Source organism: Formica exsecta, unplaced genomic scaffold (genome assembly GCF_003651465.1).
Source record: "Formica exsecta isolate Colony F162 unplaced genomic scaffold, ASM365146v1 scaffold26, whole genome shotgun sequence".
In the NCBI taxonomy this organism is placed as follows: domain Eukaryota; kingdom Metazoa; phylum Arthropoda; class Insecta; order Hymenoptera; family Formicidae; genus Formica; species Formica exsecta.
Window position 1 is genome coordinate 1,501,405 of NW_021849866.1, and position 21,007 is coordinate 1,522,411.

Consider the following 21,007-nt stretch of genomic DNA (forward strand, 5'->3'; position numbering starts at 1 on the left):
TATATATAGTTTGCTTAAAATATTCTAAATTTACAAATACACAGTTAATCCAGAATCGCATAAATTATCGGCAACAAAATTAGTAATAATTGAATGAAGATAATGGGATGAAACAAATAACAGACTTTGTTGTTATAAAATTAATCATATAAACTAATCCATATTAATATAACTGGTCAATATAAAATCGGTAGCCAACAATAATTTACATAAAATATTATTGAAGGTCTCTGTTTTACTCGTTTGGTTAAATTGTTCGATTTATCCGTATAGATTTTTTAATTATTTCTAGAATTAATTGATATTATTTATTCTCTGGATTTATATCTCTGAAATGTATTAACCAAACAATTTGTTAATGTTATTTTCATCCGCGTAAAAGAGGATATGACAAAAACAATTTTATTAAAGCTGAATATTTTAATTCGTTATCAATGCTATATGACTTCTGCATATATCGGCAGATAATTATGATTTAATTAAAATATAGTGCATGCCGCCGCTGAGACCGATGCAATGCTCTCTTTTCATCGCGGATAAATTGGGAATTTTATAGGCGAATAATTAAGGGCCATTCCACCGAATGCGCGTCGCGATATAAATCACGTTGCATTATCGAATTTCTCATCAGACGTCATTTTAATTATGATGTAAATTTCGGAAATTGATTACTCGCGCGATTAGATTTCCGCAAGCGGATAATATGCGCACATGCAAGTTGTCTTAAATTAACGTAGCTTTTCTCTTGAAAGTCGCGAATTTATGCGATTTTGAAAATTTGTTCACATTAATATAGTAACCAATAGATAATTACGAATATTGAATTATATTGTTAATTAAAATGCGTTACAGATTAGGGTAGTTTTCCTATACTGGCTGCCTTGTATACTCCGTATGTCGAGGCCAGAGCAAGACGAGGACAAGGAAGTACATAAATCTCAGAAGCCATCTCCGGTTACGGGTAAGATCATCTTAAAAGTAAAAAAAGAATTTTTTTTAATAGAAATATATTAATTAAATTTAAGCAATTTATCTCTGATTACAATATGTGAATAATTTATGTGAATAATTTAATTGTGAGTTTTTTCTCATCGAAATTTGACATGCATTTTCTTTTTAATGATTTCCCGCTTCCTCTCTCCCACAGTGTTAATAATTACATAATTACTGCAATTACATAACTTTTCTCTAATTTAACGACTAACAATTTTTCTCTGGATATGCCAGGTGCGAGCAAGTCGTATGGCGATCTGGAGCTCCACCAGAGGAGTAGTAAGTCTCTGTTGGCGAACGTCCTGGACCTGGACGACAACGCGTTGGCGTCTCACAATAATCTGCTGAACAACGTGTATAGCACGCCCGGGCCGCACCACGCGCACGCGATGGGTCACGGCCACAGTCACATACACACGACACCCCATCATCATCACAGCCACGCACCCACGACGCCGCACCATCAGCACGCGACGGCGCTGCCGCACTCATCGTACCCCATGACACCAGGCCACCAGATCTCGCATACGCCGCACCATCACCCACATCCGCAAGACGCGTCAGGGCCGCAGGTCGAAACGATACTCCAGAACGCATGCTTCTGCGCTCGTTACGAGCTTGTGCTAATCCTGAAGGAGATTAAGGTAACGGTTCGATCCAACGATTCGACAAGTAATCTGAAAAATCTTCAGAGATAATTTCCTCGGTTTTGAAAATTTTTTTGATATTATTTAATTATTTTATTCTATGGTCCAAAGATTCTAAATTTATAATCACAAGATGGATAAAATGTAATGCTTCAAGCTTTTAGAACCTAACGTCTCAATCTCTCTAAACTTCAAAAATTGTAATAATTCAAAATTCCGAAAATATCAATAAGTTTATAGCTCCAAGCCCAAAACTCTAAGTAATTCGACTTGATCTCAAATATCTAAAGTTTGAAACAGCCAAGAATTGAAAAGATCAACGCTATCCGATCATTACATTTTCAACGAAAAAAGCAATCTCTCGTTTCAGATAATAACGAATCAGCTAAAGGCCGAGGATGAGAACACGAAGATCACGAACGATTGGAAGTTCGCGGCGATGGTGATCGATAGGATGTGCCTAATCATTTTTACTCTGTTCACCATCATCGCTACCATCACCGTCCTGCTATCGGCGCCGCACATTATCGTCACGTGATTCAGAAAAGCCAGTCTGCCGCCGGTGGTTCCGGGGCTGACGAGGATCTCGCCGACGGTCATCTTCGCTCCAGCGAAGCACCCGCCCTTCCCGTTAACCGGATTCTGCCGGATCGGCCACGAGGGTGCTCGCCTCCGGGTTCGCATGCCGCTTCGTTTCGGAGACCTGCGCGTTAGGAAGAAAGCAATACGGGGAGTAACTTCGTTTCTTTATGATATATATACTAATACCAGTAAAAATGAAAATAATAACGCTATCGATAATGAGAATAACGATAATAGTATTAATAATAATTACGTAATAGTAACGGTAAAAAACTTTATCGTATATAATTATCCCACGAGGACGCCTTAGCGAAACACGTTGACACACCGTTTTCAAGACAGCGCGAGCTCGCGCGCGCAAGAGCAAAGGGACACGTACACGGGGACACGCGGGGAGTACGAGACACACGTATGCGAAGACATGTACATTGGTTTGTTACACGCATCCCTGAGAGCAGTCGAACAAGGTAGCCGAAAACGCCTTGTATAGCTGAAATGGTACATACATTTTCTCGAACGAGAATTAAACGATTAGTTCTATACAAAATTCAATTACGTTTTCACCGGGGTAAAAACGTAATCGGTCGAATCGAGACGAGTCTGTCCTCCGCGACTACTACTTAGGGATGTACCACACATACACATACATACAAATGCACGTAACATCATACGAGCGACGATACGCACGGAAGCGTGATTTGCCAATGAGTTAAAAATACTCCGATGCAGCCCAAAGTTAATACGATGTAGAAATCTCCGAATGTACACAAGGATCAGTATTGTTAGCGTTAAGAGACCCTTGTAGCGGATGTAACAACCTAAATGAATTTCGTGAAGAATTAAATTCGAGTATCTCGAAGAACTTTGGAAAAATTCTTAATGATATACACAATTATATAAAATAAATGAGAAATATAAATATAAATGATAGCATGCTAAAAAAAATTGATATAAAATCAAAGTTTTAAAATATTTGATTTTAAAATTCTTGAAAATATATAAGCAACAGAAAAGAGATTCGGGGATTACTATATGTAATTTGACAATGGTTCTCGTCTAGGGCGATATGCGAATAGAAGCGATTGGAAATACAGGCGACGATCACCAATTCTTTTGAGCTGTATAAAACTAAATGACGAAAAGAAACAGAAAAGAAAACGATGATAAAAAAAGAGAAACGAGACGAAGGAGAAGAAGGAATGGGCTTTAGAGGTAAAACGCACACGCATACACTCTCAGAATACACATGATGAACTGCCAAGGTGATTCAAATAATGCCAGTGAATTTTCTTATCCGTATCATTAGTATGTAAAAATCGACGACGACTTAATAAACGGGGAATTTGTACTACGATTTAAAAGCGGCGGTCATATAACATAAATAGTCTCTCGGGGAGAGAAGAGAGAAGAGAGAAAAAAAATCCGAAGGACACTGTGGAAGGACGTAGAAAGCGGGCGCAGAAAAATGAAGGACGATTGTGTGGTTGTTCGATAAAATTTTTGCTTGAACTGATTCAGTGTTTCGAGCGCAACGCACTTCCTTTCCCTAGTGTCCGCAAACGCGTGCGAATTGTTTGTATCATCGATTTGCATTCTCGTCGCACATTTAACGCTAATATCTGGTCTATTTTGAATAAAAAATTTCATGTGTATCGAAATATTAAACAGCCGTATTTAACGTTAAACACAGTTTTATATCTAGTTTCTACGTTTCGAGAATCAAACAACCGTCGAGTTGTTTGACAAATTGTTCTCGAGTTTTAAATTTGAAAAAACAAGACGGGTACATTTACCGTTGAATGTGCATTGAGAAAGTGGATCATTATCTCTCGCATTACACGTAGATAAAATGCGGATTTACGCGGACACACTTACACTTTCTGGTACACAGTAAATAGAAACACTAATGTACCTTTTTGTCTGACGTGCATCAATCTTTCTCTTTCCTATAAGAATTCCATTACAAGAATCATTATCGCGGAAATAATGTACCTTCTTTCTGACATCGAAAAACCGTTTAAGAACGCAAAAGTTAAAAATGGAACTTTAATTTCTTTTATATTAGAGAAAAAATGTGATTTCAACGTCCCTCGCGTTTTGTTACCGCATCTTCAAAAAAAATCGCAGCGCATTTCCGCTGATAAACATTAAGTATCGCGCGATTGCAAAAATTGAAAAACTATTCTATACATATATCAATATCGCAATGTTAAATATTACGATCAAGGTGTTGGTTTGCGACAAATATTTCTTTCATCCGCAAGGAACAATAGAGAAACATGACTTTACTTTTAAGTACATTTAAAAAATTAATACGCGTCGCGTTCTCTATTAATTTACAAGCCGCTCGAGAGTTGTGGTAGAAAATCGCGGGAGCGACGAAGTCGATTAGTCACGATAGGAGAAAGAAAAAGCAACGTGGGATGGCGACCGATAAAGAAAGGAAGTTGCTCTTGCTCACGGACAGACACGTAGGCGGACGCCGTCTCGACGAGACATCGGAGAGACGAACTCAAGTCGTATTGTACATTTTTCAGCTATCGGCACTGGATACGCGACAACCAATCACGTTATCTTTTAAATATGTACTATTAAAGATTATTAAAGTAATAAACCGTTGTTGATCATGTTGCGTTGCGGGCTGAATTACGCATAGAAGTACGATAAAAACTATAAAACGGTGTGTTTTGATCTCTAGCGCGCGAACGATTAAAAAAATAAAAGATATAAACAGAATAATGTCGAATTGTATTGCATTAAACTCGTAAGGGAGATAGAGAGTACATTACATTACATAGACGAGAAAAACGCGGTTAATCACTATAAGTTTATCACTATAATCACTAGTTAACAAGAAATCAAAGAAATAATTCGCCAAAAAAAGATGCATAGTTCGAGACATCGATACATACATTTTAATGCCGGAAGAGTCATCCTTTATGCGATAAAAATTAACATGCGGCTTAATATCAGTCTTTCATTAACTCGATAACATAATAAAAATTAGAATAAGCTATTCAAATATTACGATTCAAATAAAAAGACATTTATTTTCAAGCTACAAAATGCCATTGTGTGTTGTTTTTAAAGAAAGATGTAAAATAGAGGATTTTCAATGCCCTAATAATTTTTGTCGCTGCAGGAATATGTCCGGCTCCATCGTTCCTTTTTACGTGCGTTTGCTGTAGTTCAAGTTGGTGGAAAGATGATTAACAATGCCGATTTATTGCAATTAAGGGCATGCAGGAAAATGCGCCATCAGTTTTTTTTTACAAAGTAGAAAGATGTGGCTAAACTTCATGTCCCATTCTATCTAGTTACTTCTTTCTTTAAAATGATGATTATCTTTAAGATCGCAATACAAAGGCTGTTTCTTATTAATGTAATCAATTTTTTCATATTTATTGTTAGTAAGATATATGTGCGTTCTTAAAATATTGCCACATTATTTCAAGTCATTCAGTACATTAAAAAGGAGTAATTTCATTGCTATCGCGTCGAAAGTAGGGCTTCTTAATTAATGAAGCCTTTGCTTGTTCGCTCTAAATTTGCGAATTTAACCGCAATTGTTATACGCAAAAAATAATACGCGTATCAGATCGAGATTAATTACACTGGCACTGCGATTAATTACATCGCAAGTGCAAAATTAATCTAGAAGCAGCGATATATATGGATTACGAGTCCTAGAACATTACGGGTATCAAAAAGTCGTGTTAGCGAAGCAAACGCGTGATTTTAATGTATAATCAAGATTTAACGATTAGATAGTAAAAAAAAAAGAAAATAATACGTTTTACCACGATACGCGATACTGTACGACGATACTTGTTCTATAATTATACTTGTAAATGTGTATTATCACATATCGTAATGAGATTTACGTCGAAGACAGAAAATTGCTCACTGTAATTCGTCGCTAACGACTGCTGATTTATTTTCCTATAAATTAATAAGCGCACCGCGAGCGACGGTAGAAACAACCGATTTTTCCCTTTACGCGGAAGTAGCTAGAAGTTTTTGACGATAAAAAATATAGGTAAAAACGAAACAACGCGAGATTTCCGGTATAGAATGATGCAACTTTGTATCAAGAAAGGATAAGATTTTGAATCTATTGCACAATAACGAATAAATAACAGAGATTAAAACTGATGCTCATGGCTAAGTTAAATAAATCTGATATAATATGCCAGATTCTCTGAAATCTTTCTTCACGCCGTGATGCATAGTTGTTCAGTTTTATAGTATACAAAATTCAAACGATTACATTGTTATACAATATAATGGGCTTCTTCCCGCGATTTCCGCGACGAGAAACCAAAAGAAGAAGAACTATTACCATCGATGATCTTTCTTGCTGAAAGAGATTCTCAGGAATCAGCAAATTCTTGAACATTACAAATTCGTATAAAAGTGGATTTTAAAATTCAGGCGGAACGTGACACACTTTGCGCGAAAAGTTTCCACCTCCTTGAACTCGATATAGACAGTTTTCCGAAGATAACGCAGCAAACGTACTCAGGCATGGTGTGATCCGCCTATGCTTTAGTAGGCGAGAATAATGGATGGTTATAAGTCTGAAAAATTTACTACTTATTCGGTGAGATAGATTAAATTAAAAGGACATTAATCAATTTATTATTACCTTTTTTTTTAACTTATACAAATAAAAAGTAGAATTTTTCAATTTCAAAAGTTTTAATTAGCTTTCATTATTTCATATTTGATAAATTAATATATACGTACATTGGTATATGTTTTTATATAAATAATTACATGGCGCAATTAATTCTCGTATGCAAATTTAATGTTTTTTTAATATAATATATTTTAACTTTAATTTTTTTAATTCTAAATTTGGAGTTACAAAGAATAACTAGAAAAATATTTCTCTTTTTCTTGAAGAAAGATGAGAAATTCTATAAAATGTATCAATTATTTTTAGACTTGTACACAACTGTTTTTCCTCAAATTAATTTGTAAAACTTAAACGAGAGCAGCAGTAAATAAGGAAATTTCCGTACAAATTGACCATTTTAAGTAAACGACTGAATAAGAGACGACTGAATAAAAGAAAAGAGGGTAGAGTATGAGAAAAAAATGAATAAGATAAGCGGCATTAACGTGACTTGCGCCTTTAAAATCGACAACTCAGCTTAATACGCGCGGGGCTGTTATATATAAACTGTAATCTTGTAAAAAAAAAGAATATTAATAATGATAACGAGTTAGTGCTAACAATTAACGATAACGATAAATGATAATATTACTATTATTAATAATAACAATAATAATATTAAAACGTATTAGCTATGAGACTCTTTGCCTGTACGAAATGTTGAAATCTCCTTTCTACACCATTAATGTACGATTAAGTCGATTTCCGCGAGTCGAATCGTTCTCGATTAATGTAGTTGCGGCGGACAGAAAGATAGATAAAAAAAAAAAGAAATTGAATAAATATGTGAGTTAAATAAACAAAGGTTAATAGACTCATAGGATATTGTAGTAGTGCAGATGTACAGGGTGATGCGACAAAAAAGGAAATCCGGCAGTGCGACGTGAGCGATTTTTTGAACGTCTCGTCCATCAATCGATGTGAAAGGCAAGGAATAATCGCAATAAAATCGAAAGCAGATCAGAAAATGTACCAAAAAAATATATGTTAAAGATTGCTATTATTCTTAAAAAATAAAATAATTCAATACGAAAATTACAAACGATGAGCTTCGTTTTATCGAGCCGATGTGACATTCCCGTCGTGACGTGGAGATTAACCCGTTATACCCAAGCGTAAATTTTTCTTCAATTTAGAATAAAGAGCCATATAAATATACACTACTCTCTGTAATTTTTTTTTTTCTTACATACGGGTTATAACGAGTTAAATCATATGCGAGTTTCGTAGCACTTCTTCTTCACTTGACTCCTATATTAATTACTCGAGCGTTTTAAAGACTTACCTAAGGACTTATTACGATAGAGATAATTACGATTGCTCATCGATTATGCCTGTCGTTTAAGTGTCAAGACAATCCCCTGATGACTCCAAGCGGCTGACGACGAAAACTATACTTCTCGATATATATAATACTACCTCTAATTAACACGAGAGATTAATTCGATGGAGACATATATATATGTGTGTGTGTGTATATATATTTTCTGTCGTGTGTAATTTATTGTAAGGTCTATTATACTATAGCATGCCAAAGTCTTCCGCCATTAGTCGCCTAGTATAGCTGACGAGTTTTCTCGGTTGCGAAACTCTCGCGAGATCATCAGCGTAAATCGCGCTCGCGTGAACTGATCCCGTTTGCGCTAATATCGTTCAAGAAGATATAATTAACGTTCTGGAGAACGCTCGCGAAAGTCGTTGCAACTGCTCATTCAGCTGTTCAGCGTTAGTAGCTCGCTGTGATGTAAGTAGTCGAAGCTCTAGCGACAAATTTTACGCTCGTAGATCTGACACTGAAACTAGCCGCACGACGGGAAGCGAAAGGCGACAAAATGAGACGAAACCACCAAGATTTTCCTTGTCCGGATATTTCGAGAAATCGTATAATTTTATCTTACAAGTAAACGCATGCGTTTGCATTCACGCATCTTACATGAATATGTCAAAATCGCGATCGCGTAATTTTCTCAACGCGAAATACCATTAAGATTTGATCGGATAATAATTGCATGCGTACATTTAAAACAAAAAAATTAAAATAAAACTATATATTAGGCTTACGATTACATGATATGTGAATATTTTAAATTTTTAACTTCAACGCGTTTCATGATTCACTTGATCTTGCGATAATGATCGCATCAATCATAATGTTTTTCAAATGTGCGAAGCTTTGGGCTGACTTTGACAGTGTGAATTTTTCATAATAAATGATTCACACGCATGCTTTTGATGAAGAGAGAACGAGAAATTATATTAGTAAAGATTATTTTTACTAACCTGTGTCACAGAGAATGAAGTGTTAAAGTTGTCAAAGAAAACAAACATAATTACGCTTCTTACTTTTTAAAGAAGCCACACACTTTGGATTGGTAGAGACGTTCAAAAAATTGATGATCCCTTGCCTGTTTTATTAGACCGCTCTTTATATATACACGTACATATGTATTATATATATACGCGACAGAGATTTAATTATATCGACGATACATAGCGTGTAAATCGTTGCTCGCGCTCAGCCCCGTTGTTAAATTAAGCGAAACGAGATATCGTCCGCGTAGGATTTCGCTGCTCGTTACATGAATCGCGTCGTTCTGCTCATCGTCGATCATCGCATGAAATCCTTGCAGGAAATCTCTCTGCGAAAAAAATTTGACAAGTCAAAGAAAGCAACAATTGCCGTAAAAATCAAAAATTAAATGTTACATAATAAATGTTACATAATAATTATAATTATAAATAATGTAAATATTTTGCAAAAGTTTTATGAAAATAATACAAATATCAAGCTGTACAACAAGCAAGAGATTTTTGAATTGAATGGAACACACAACGATCGACTATAAAAAAATCTATTCCGATATTCTTTCGAGTGTAAAAAAAGGTTTACGCGTCCAATCTCGAGTTAAATCGTTGTTGATGGAGAACGATTGTACAGAGAGATACAGAGGATATTTCCGCTATAAAACTACACCATCGTATTTACATTTGATGGCTTGTGGAGCCATCACGACAGAATTGGAAAAGCAAAACGACGCTTTTCGTGCCATCATACGCAGCGACGCAGATTTCGAGTGTCACGTTATCATCGTCGTATCGTTTTGTCGGCGCGATTCGGGGCAAGGTTTTGTGTGTAAATTCCACTGTGCCATTGTTTGTACAGAATTACAATGATCAATTGCCCGGATTGATCGGTCGATTAGCGCGAGCGAGCGAAAGCGCGGAAACAAGGAAAAAAAAAGAGAAGTATTTAAGATAGGCTCGTGCGCGTATCTTTTTTCACGACGATGGCGAGTTAATAAATTAGATTAACTGATTAGGTGAAGCGTAAGTTCAAGTGCCAAATTTGTAGCTAATCCTTAAAGCGTAAACGAGCGCACTGCGGAGCGAACGTGCTACGTAATAGGGCTGAATAGGAATGTAATTAACGAGAAAGATCATAAGGCGGCGCGGAAATCGCGTATAATTGGATCGATTATGAATTAATCCGTTACGAGAGGATCGGGGAGAGTCTGCGAAATTACTTCGCGATTTGTTATAAATTTGTTAGAGAAATGTCCCTTGCCGATTTATTTCGCAATTGCATTAAGTTTAATAAGCTGTATTCTGAGAACAAAATTAAATAATTGTAATAATGACATTATTAATTATTCTTTATGGCAGAATTAAATTTCATTTAAGCAAAAAGAAAGATATAACGTCGATCTTTATATGTTAAAATAAAATATACATGACATTCTCTTCGATTAGATCGACAGCAAAACATATAATGTACTAACAAAAGTATTAATTTTGTTTAGCTTTATATTTGTCTTAAATTTCTATATGCTTTATCTCAAACGCAGAACGTTAGTGCCAAGTAATTCTCGAATTTATTGCGCGAGACGAGAGAAAGAGAACAAATTCCTGAGTTCGATTCGAGCGAATATACATATTTTGCGTCAGAATTCCGCAGTAAAAGAAAGACGCACAGAAGAAATGTATTTATAAAAAAAAAAAAAAAACAGATAAGAGAAAAACACGTCACAGCCAAATGAATTTAAAAATGAATTTTTACACAAGTAAAACTCAGTTATTTCCAGGCAATACTCGTTTCCTTCCGTACTGGATCCTCGTTCGGCTAATTTACCACGCGCGATTCCATAATAAGCTATATTGTCTTATCAAAAAAAGAAAAAAAAAAGATAAAAGTATTCGCGCTGGATGATTAGCGAAATAGCGAGGAAGAAAAATAATTATCAAAAATTACCGCAAGAGAAATAATGATAATGATAACAAACAAATAAATAAATAAAAGCGAAACTATTAAAAAAAAAAAAAAATCACATGTACCACTAAACATAAACTATATATATTTAAACTATTGATTGCTAAAGTCATATTCGTAATAATGAATAAAAAGAAATGATTAATAATCGATTAACTGAATATTAAAAGCTAGCCTGTAATCAATAGCGACGTAGTTATACTCTGACAGTAATTATAGGGGTGATTCAGAGGTAGTCTATTAGCAGTTAGGGTCGAACTTTATCGAGATCACTTTCTCTCTAAACTAACGATGAAGAAAGAAGGAGTTATACCTAATTATCTCTCAATGCTAACCTATTGAATTTAACAGAACGTAAAAACCGCGCTGATGCGATTTCAGAAGACCGATTATATATAGAACGCGATCTAACTCTCTTCGTTATCTACCTACGCCTATATCTTTATTCCCTATGTACTTAAAAAAAAAAAGTCACGTATTGTCCACCGTTACAATCAATCGTTAAGATCGACAATGGTGTGCGTTATCGATCGCCATCGAGAATACGAAGGAAAGTGTAAAAAAGACGCGAGAATGTATGAAATGAGTTACTATGTTTCCGTAGACCCTGGTGGGACGATGCAATTGAACTGAACTCACCCGATCTCACTTGACTTTTAATTATGCCTCTGAACAACAGCCTGGTCCGATAATAGTAAATCTATACCACGAAGGAGATATAAGAGAGCGTGAATAAAAATTTGTTATATTTCTACGCTGGGCTCCTTTTCGAGGCAACGTTGATCGATATGAGAATCCCTGTTAACTGGTGAGCACTATAATCGCCGCATTGTAATATTATTAACATTATTACGTTATTATGAAATTGTTGAAATAAATGAAATGAAAATAAACGTCTTCCATTCTCTCCTCTTTTCAGTTTCTTTCGGCCATGCACAAACATTTCATTTATCATAAAGGATTCTCATCGGCAACTCGAGAAAGCATTTTTACTTTTTATACTTTATTTATATAGTATGTGAAGAGTTGAGGCTGGGAATAAAATAATATCTTTATAATATATTAGTCAAGGCACATGAAGGTATGAAATTCGATGATTTTATTGATGTGTTATTTCATTATAAAAAGAACTACTTAGCTATCACGTTAAAGTTCTTTTTTACCTACCAACATACAGTAATAAACGAATATATCACTATTATTTATCATGCATATTAAAGTACAAACTTGGTAGGTTCAACAATAACTCGTTTGATGCGCAGAAGTAAACTATAATATAATATAATATATATTTGCTGATGCGGTAATCATCCATTTCGCAATAGATAAAGAACGCATATACACCGGCTGAAATGTTTACTTTTTTACTGTCATTGTTTATATTAAATCGCGTTCAATAAATTAGATAAAACTCATTAACGTAAAAAAGCTAAAATAAATACATAGGGTATACCTGGTCTCTAAAAATTTTAATTATTGTATTTCTTTCGAGGAAGACACGTCATGCGCTATCAGTAAAAAAAAAACAGATAAGAGAAAAACACGTCACAGCCAAATGAATTTAAAAATGAATTTTTACACAAGTAAAACTCAGTTATTTCCAGGCAATACTCGTTTCCTTCCGTACTGGATCCTCGTTCGGCTAATTTACCACGCGCGATTCCATAATAAGCTATATTGTCTTATCAAAAAAAGAAAAAAAAAAGATAAAAGTATTCGCGCTGGATGATTAGCGAAATAGCGAGGAAGAAAAATAATTATCAAAAATTACCGCAAGAGAAATAATGATAATGATAACAAACAAATAAATAAATAAAAGCGAAACTATTAAAAAAAAAAAAAAATCACATGTACCACTAAACATAAACTATATATATTTAAACTATTGATTGCTAAAGTCATATTCGTAATAATGAATAAAAAGAAATGATTAATAATCGATTAACTGAATATTAAAAGCTAGCCTGTAATCAATAGCGACGTAGTTATACTCTGACAGTAATTATAGGGGTGATTCAGAGGTAGTCTATTAGCAGTTAGGGTCGAACTTTATCGAGATCACTTTCTCTCTAAACTAACGATGAAGAAAGAAGGAGTTATACCTAATTATCTCTCAATGCTAACCTATTGAATTTAACAGAACGTAAAAACCGCGCTGATGCGATTTCAGAAGACCGATTATATATAGAACGCGATCTAACTCTCTTCGTTATCTACCTACGCCTATATCTTTATTCCCTATGTACTTAAAAAAAAAAAGTCACGTATTGTCCACCGTTACAATCAATCGTTAAGATCGACAATGGTGTGCGTTATCGATCGCCATCGAGAATACGAAGGAAAGTGTAAAAAAGACGCGAGAATGTATGAAATGAGTTACTATGTTTCCGTAGACCCTGGTGGGACGATGCAATTGAACTGAACTCACCCGATCTCACTTGACTTTTAATTATGCCTCTGAACAACAGCCTGGTCCGATAATAGTAAATCTATACCACGAAGGAGATATAAGAGAGCGTGAATAAAAATTTGTTATATTTCTACGCTGGGCTCCTTTTCGAGGCAACGTTGATCGATATGAGAATCCCTGTTAACTGGTGAGCACTATAATCGCCGCATTGTAATATTATTAACATTATTACGTTATTATGAAATTGTTGAAATAAATGAAATGAAAATAAACGTCTTCCATTCTCTCCTCTTTTCAGTTTCTTTCGGCCATGCACAAACATTTCATTTATCATAAAGGATTCTCATCGGCAACTCGAGAAAGCATTTTTACTTTTTATACTTTATTTATATAGTATGTGAAGAGTTGAGGCTGGGAATAAAATAATATCTTTATAATATATTAGTCAAGGCACATGAAGGTATGAAATTCGATGATTTTATTGATGTGTTATTTCATTATAAAAAGAACTACTTAGCTATCACGTTAAAGTTCTTTTTTACCTACCAACATACAGTAATAAACGAATATATCACTATTATTTATCATGCATATTAAAGTACAAACTTGGTAGGTTCAACAATAACTCGTTTGATGCGCAGAAGTAAACTATAATATAATATAATATATATTTGCTGATGCGGTAATCATCCATTTCGCAATAGATAAAGAACGCATATACACCGGCTGAAATGTTTACTTTTTTACTGTCATTGTTTATATTAAATCGCGTTCAATAAATTAGATAAAACTCATTAACGTAAAAAAGCTAAAATAAATACATAGGGTATACCTGGTCTCTAAAAATTTTAATTATTGTATTTCTTTCGAGGAAGACACGTCATGCGCTATCAGTAATCAACGCATTTTAACACGGACACGAATTATTCTCGTTACATCAATTATGGACATACAGTAATTTTTCTTTAATGAATTATATCGCAACGTAAATTTGTTTATAAAAACAAAATTTGTAAATAAAATAAAATCCGTAACTGTTATTAACTTACCAAAATTGAAAGAAAAATTTACATTATAAATTTTTTGGAAATTTATATATATTGCCCTCTTCCCTCCCTCTTCATACAATTCGCTATAATCGACATAAAGAATTATAATCAAGAATGTTTTTTTTTTTATTCTGTATCAACTATTGCTATCGTTATCAAGCATCTTTGGGCAAAAAATTCATTTTACTTGAACAAACATAACAATCAATTTACACATCAACACACGTAAATACTTTTGAGAAACTATCACAACAGCTATAACATTAAATTTCATCAAATAGGATAAAATATTTATGTACGTACAATAACTGCTTATTATATAAAAAAAATTCTGTAAGACTGATCAATTAACAATTGAGAATCTCGACATAATCGAATGAATCGTCATGTATGAGTCTTGCAAGGTATGTAAAATTGCAACTATCTATACGTTGAGATGCGATAAAAAATTATAATTGCACAAAATTATAAATTAATATGAAGAAATTACATTTTTTTCGGTCGTTTCACTACTTACATATGAATCCTCATTATTCAACAATCGACCTCAACTTTTCTCTCAACTAAACGTTCTATCAGAGAACACATGACCGTTTGACAGTTTCTCTGTACAATATACGCAATACAATGCGATATAAGTATGATTATAATGTTCTATTAACGCACGACAATTTTACGTTCTTATAACGAACATAGAATTTGCATTTTTTTTCTAATATATGCGCATTTATAGTTATTATAGCGCAAATACATTGGCTCATTCCGCAACTAAACATATCTGTCTAGATAACTAAACGTTATCTGTTTTTGCTTTATTTATTTATTTCGTATTAAGACGAAACTTTTTATTAAATTCTATTACATAGCATACAAGTTAGTTATAATCATAAAAGCCATCCATTATACTTTTATGTTTGTAAAATAACAACAACAAAATTTATAAAAATATCTAAACATAAAGAAAAATTTAAACAATGAAAGACATGTATGCACCATGTCTATATATTCTACATAATATATTCAATAATAACTATTCAGATAACTCAGATGACTTTATAACAATAAATTCTGATAACTTATAAGAATTTCAAATAATTCCATAACAATAAATATGTAGTATGAGTCTGAAGTTTGAATCATTTTATTTTTAATTTTAGGAAGGCCAATTTCCCAGTCAAAATACGTTCTGAAAGTATAATTTCTATTTAAAATAAACAAAAATGCAAATAATTTTAATATTGAATAGATTTATTTTATCATTCCAATCAACAAAATCCTATTTTATTATACCTTGACTTGTATTGGTCTTCCATTGCGCGCTAAACTCATCGCGAATAGATACGAGAGAAAACCCCTTCATAATTTATATCAATTTAATGTACAATATTTTATGCTTGCATGAAATTTGTCACTAGAAACTCGTCGATGCAAATGTTTGACGAGCATATTGAAGTCGTCGCGATTCTATCAATACGTATAATCAATACAACACGACGACGAGTATCAAACGTGAGCTCAGCTAAATTACAATGTGGCAACGACGATTTGCACGATTATTATCAAAATTATTTCAAATCTATATCTAAGCCATTGTCGCAAAATTGATTCCGCATATCTATCTGCACGTTAATGCGCATTGTTTCGACCTTATTTTACAAGGAGATTTGAGACTTTGATATTTGAGACTTTGATCGATACTGGTCAAAACTGATCGCCAAAATTGCGATCAAGAAATCAAATAAAGGACCGTTTTTTCACCACACACTTAATACTAAATTTGTTAACGTATATGTTACGTACATACATTAAACGTGCATACTTTCGGCAACTCAGATTCAAAAACAGAAAATATGCATTTAATGATAGATCTATTAATAATTTATGATGAAACTACAGCCCTAAGAAAATACGCGGGAATTTTACATAATTTTTAATGTTAAACGTGAATTCCTTGTAAGTTTGAATTATTTTATAATATAAATAATATTTTTTATTATATATTTGCTAACTTATCAGACTATTGGATTATTTGTATTCTAATTAAGAGATATCGATATAGTTGACTAAACATGTGTTTGTGCGTACCATCGTTATATAAATATTATAATAATCTTGCCAAAGTTTCATTAATTAATTTCGCATTTTTTCTAATTACGGATACTATATAATATTACATAAGCGGATTTCATCGTTTAACATTAAGTGTGTTACGTGGTAGTTACATTTGGAGGAGCAAACATGATATTTCCAATGAGATATTTATACAATTTTATAATCAATATATAAACAGATAGAACTACATATATGTGTTACACAGTAGTAAAACATAATCCTTAAATAAAAATTAAAAGTCAAAAAGATTCTTTCTAATCAAAATTTATACAATACACGTAATTATTAAAATAATTTACGCCATGTATATCTCTTTTTTCTTGAAATAAAGTCTCTAAATTATTTTAAGCAATAGAATTGCTAATTTAAAGACCATAATATTAAATAGAAATGTTTCTTTAATTTACACGATATCATCTCGTAAAAATTAAAAAACTAGCAAATAACTTGTTATAATATATAACATACTCAAGAATTTTGGAAATATCTATTTTCTCCGATAAAATGAAAGACGAGAACCATTCGATGATTGCTTCGCAAATCTTTTGTCTAAGCACGTCGCGATAGAGCTATCGGAAGTTAATGGCATTGGGGAAGACAACAATCGTAGAGGCAGCCTGAATTAACGCTAATGGAATTATTATCTATGTAATGTATGCCATTTCGATTGCCCGCGCAAACTTTGCAACTGAGAACATTTGCGAGTAAAAAATTTTATTACTTTTAAACAAAAAAAAAAATATACACACACACAATGGCAGCAGATTGAGTTGAAACTTTCATTAAATAAATTTGTACTTTGCATAAAATTTGATAGAAATCTGTATAAAAAATAATTACATGTGTGTTGAATAACTGCTTGAGTTGTAAGCGTTATACGTTTACAACCGTCATGGCAAGATTATTCATATGACGTTGTACGAAATCGATTTCGAAACGGACGAAATGAGAACGGTCGGTAACGATGGCACATTATTTGTAATTGCGATTCGTTAAGACAAATCAGATTTTATTTTCCGCGATAAATTTCTATGATACGATCCTGGTCTACGTACTCGAAAATGTGAGGCGCGTCCATTAGGATCCCGACGGTACCCGCGGTCGTCACTATAAAGAAGATATAAAGTTGCAGTCGATCGATCACCATTGCAACGTATTTCCAATCCTCCCTTGTCTATAAAAGAAAGATGTCGCAGAAAAGAAATATTTAGTAAAAGAAAGTTTTAGTTACGTAAATCTAAAAATCCTTTCATTTTATGCACATGGCATAAAATGTATAGCCCAGCTTTTTACAGTGTTCATTTAGAGAAATAAAAAATTGCGGGATCCTCACCTGTATATACAAGTCCTCGTTCCTGAGATGCTCCGCTATAAACTCCACGGCCTCGGTAGCCTTGCTGGCTTCCGGGCTGAGCAACACAGAATCCGAGCTTTCGGATCCTCTTCTGTCCCCCATGCCCTCCCCTCCACCTGCACCGCTGGAGCTGCTCGTGGTATGATGTACCTTACGATTAATCTTACAATTCGGATGATGCAAATCGGACAGCTCCATCACCTCCATCTTCGATTTGGCCAAAGAAGCTGGAAGGTGTTTCGGCACTTCGGTCGGGCTCCCGGAATATGTGGAAGCTGGCAGTGTTACATTCGGTATCTCCATCATCCATCTAACAAAATAATATCCATTTATTCGAATAAATTAATTATCTTTATATCTCACATATATCTCTATAACATTTTTATGTTCAATTAAATTTATTTTATCTTATTAATAAACATTAATTTTATGCTTTTAATTGACGAAATTTTTAATTATAGTTATTCTTTGTTAATAATATATTTCTTAAAAGTAATTTCTCACCTCAATCGTGTTTTTTTTGGCCGCCTCATGAATAGAATCGTTGGCAGATATTTAAGGAAGATCTTGCGTATAAGCTGAGGCATTCTGTGGGTCCTCGGTCCGCGAAAGTTCCAGTTGATGATGATAACAGTTACAAGAATACTGACAGTATTCATAATAAAAGTGAAGAGTAGATATTTAGCTATTAGCGGCAGCACAAGAGAAGTAGGCGGCAGAATTTTGCTGACTAACAGAAGAAACACAACCAGAGATAAAAGAATGCTGATACCCAAAGTGACCTTCTCGCCAGCTTCCGCAGGAAGATAGAAGACGAGTACGCAGAGGAAAGAGATCAGAACTGTTGGCAGTATCAAGTTCACTGTGTAAAAGAGAGTCTTCCTGCAAAAACAATATAAACATTTTAAGATTTCAGAAATGTGTGGACTAATATATATTTTTTTAAATTAAAGTTTTGAATTATAATTATAATAATGCAAACATATCAAAATATCCGTTGTACATAAAAGCTAAGTTAATATTGAAGACGAAATTGATAAAAATCGAAAATATGTACCTGCGGATAATTATGTAGAAAGTGATGTCCGTCTCCGTGGGAAAATCACCTGTGTAAGTGTTAAGATACGCCGGGACGCTGATGATGTCCCACGTGCCGCTTTTCCAATAATCGGACAGATCGACAAAGTTCTTATCGTTATAGAGCGCGAGAGAGACTTGGTCGCCATTAAAAGTCCACGAACCAAATTTCATAATGCATGTCTGTTGATCGAAGGGGAAATACGTGACATCGATCGTGCACGAACTTTGATAAATTGCTGGCGGCACCCAGAGCACCTCGCCGTTCGGATATATTAATACGTTACTCTTGTAACGAACCTCGTAGTTGCCATCAGCACTGCAAACAAAGTAAATATAATTTTAGTATAGATATAATTAATTAAGAAACAAATTTTATTTTATAATAGAAAGCAAATTACATTTTGACTATTTCATTGTCAAGATGTTTTTTGACTCCGACAAACAGAAAATATTTTTAATTGTTTTTATTTACGGCTACTTTATATTACTTTAAAATAATTGCAATTTCTAATTAATCAAGTTTAGACACATATACATCAATATTAATATATCTCGATTCTAATAAAAATTAATAAATAATTAATATATATATATTTCTTTTAATAAAGCATGCAAATAAGTTTCTCGCATACTTATTGAATAATACTATATCCGGTTTCCACACTTTGTCGGGTGGTAATCTCAGGACACCGATTCCGCCGTAATCTGCTTCATCCCATTGCAATTGATAATCCATCCATACAAATCTTAACCATACGTTCGATTTCATGATCTGGTTCTTTTCATTCTAAAAAATTTTAAAAATCTATGTAAACATTTTTCAAGGATATTTTGAGAACAAAAATTTTGTACAATTATTTATATAATTAAAATTTTTTTTTTTTTGTAGATAATGCAACTAATATTATTTCCCAATTGCGCGAAAAAAAACGGAACAAGATAATCTCACCACATTGATCAGCTGTACGAAGGCGAGGCCGAACCTCACGTGTACCTTCTCCGTCATATTTTGCACTGGTCGGATGAGTTTATTGTACCCTCTGAATAAATCTCGTACCAGTCTCTCCTCATCTTCGGAGCACAGACCTGCAAGTAAAGCGATTATCGTAATTAACGAAAATGACCGAAGTCCTGAATCGAAATGATGAACGAAGCTCTGAATCGCGTTAAAAAAATAAGTTTCTCGCATACTTATTGAATAATACTATATCCGGTTTCCACACTTTGTCGGGTGGTAATCTCAGGACACCGATTCCGCCGTAATCTGCTTCATCCCATTGCAATTGATAATCCATCCATACAAATCTTAACCATACGTTCGATTTCATGATCTGGTTCTTTTCATTCTAAAAAATTTTAAAAATCTATGTAAACATTTTTCAAGGATATTTTGAGAACAAAAATTTTGTACAATTATTTATATAATTAAAATTTTTTTTTTTTTGTAGATAATGCAACTAATATTATTTCCCAATTGCGCAAAAAAAAACGGAACAAGATAATCTCACCACATTGATCAGCTGTACGAAGGCGAGGCCGAACCTCACGTGTACCTTCTCCGTCATATTTTGCACTGGTCGGATGAGTTTATTGTACCCTCTGAATAAATCTCGTACCAGTCTCTCCTCATCTTCGGAGCACAGACCTGCAAGTAAAGCGATTATCGTAATTAACGAAAATGACCGAAGTCCTGAATCAAAATGATGAACGAAGCTCTGAATCGCGTTAAAAAAACCGTATAAAATTAAAAACTCGCACGCCGTCTTTATTTCGCTATCGCACACTTTACTTCTTCCGTTCTCTCATCATGTCATGAAGTTTACATATCCAAG

At 33.8% G+C, this 21,007-nt stretch overlaps 2 protein-coding genes across 4 annotated transcripts in view; one reads left to right on the plus strand and one right to left on the minus strand.

Annotated features, from left to right (window-relative positions):
• LOC115236708 (neuronal acetylcholine receptor subunit alpha-7-like) overlaps positions 1–12,039 on the plus strand; it is a 220,135-nt gene extending 208,096 nt beyond the window's left edge. The window contains exons 9-11 of one of the 2 annotated variants that reach the window (XM_029809322.1): positions 853–961; positions 1,228–1,637; positions 2,011–11,225. In XM_029809322.1, the coding sequence (XP_029665182.1) occupies positions 853–961; positions 1,228–1,637; positions 2,011–2,178 (687 nt within the window). In that variant the 3' untranslated portion in view covers positions 2,179–11,225. Of the gene's footprint in view, positions 1–852; positions 962–1,227; positions 1,638–2,010 lie in introns of both variants that reach the window. The other variant, XM_029809321.1, reaches the window with a different exon arrangement.
• Positions 12,040–12,865: 826 nt separating this feature from the next.
• Positions 12,866–21,007, minus strand: part of LOC115236707 (acetylcholine receptor subunit beta-like 1) — an 8,652-nt gene continuing 510 nt past the window's right edge. The window contains exons 2-7 of one of the 2 annotated variants that reach the window (XM_029809319.1): positions 20,684–20,820; positions 20,367–20,521; positions 19,153–19,491; positions 18,600–18,977; positions 18,075–18,405; positions 12,866–17,915 (exon numbers count right to left, since the gene is read on the minus strand). In XM_029809319.1, coding sequence (XP_029665179.1) covers positions 17,751–17,915; positions 18,075–18,405; positions 18,600–18,977; positions 19,153–19,491; positions 20,367–20,521; positions 20,684–20,820 — 1,505 coding nt within the window. In that variant the 3' untranslated portion in view covers positions 12,866–17,750. Of the gene's footprint in view, positions 17,916–18,074; positions 18,406–18,599; positions 18,978–19,152; positions 19,492–19,807; positions 19,963–20,124; positions 20,322–20,366; positions 20,522–20,683; positions 20,821–21,007 lie in introns of those variants that run through there. The other variant, XM_029809320.1, reaches the window with a different exon arrangement.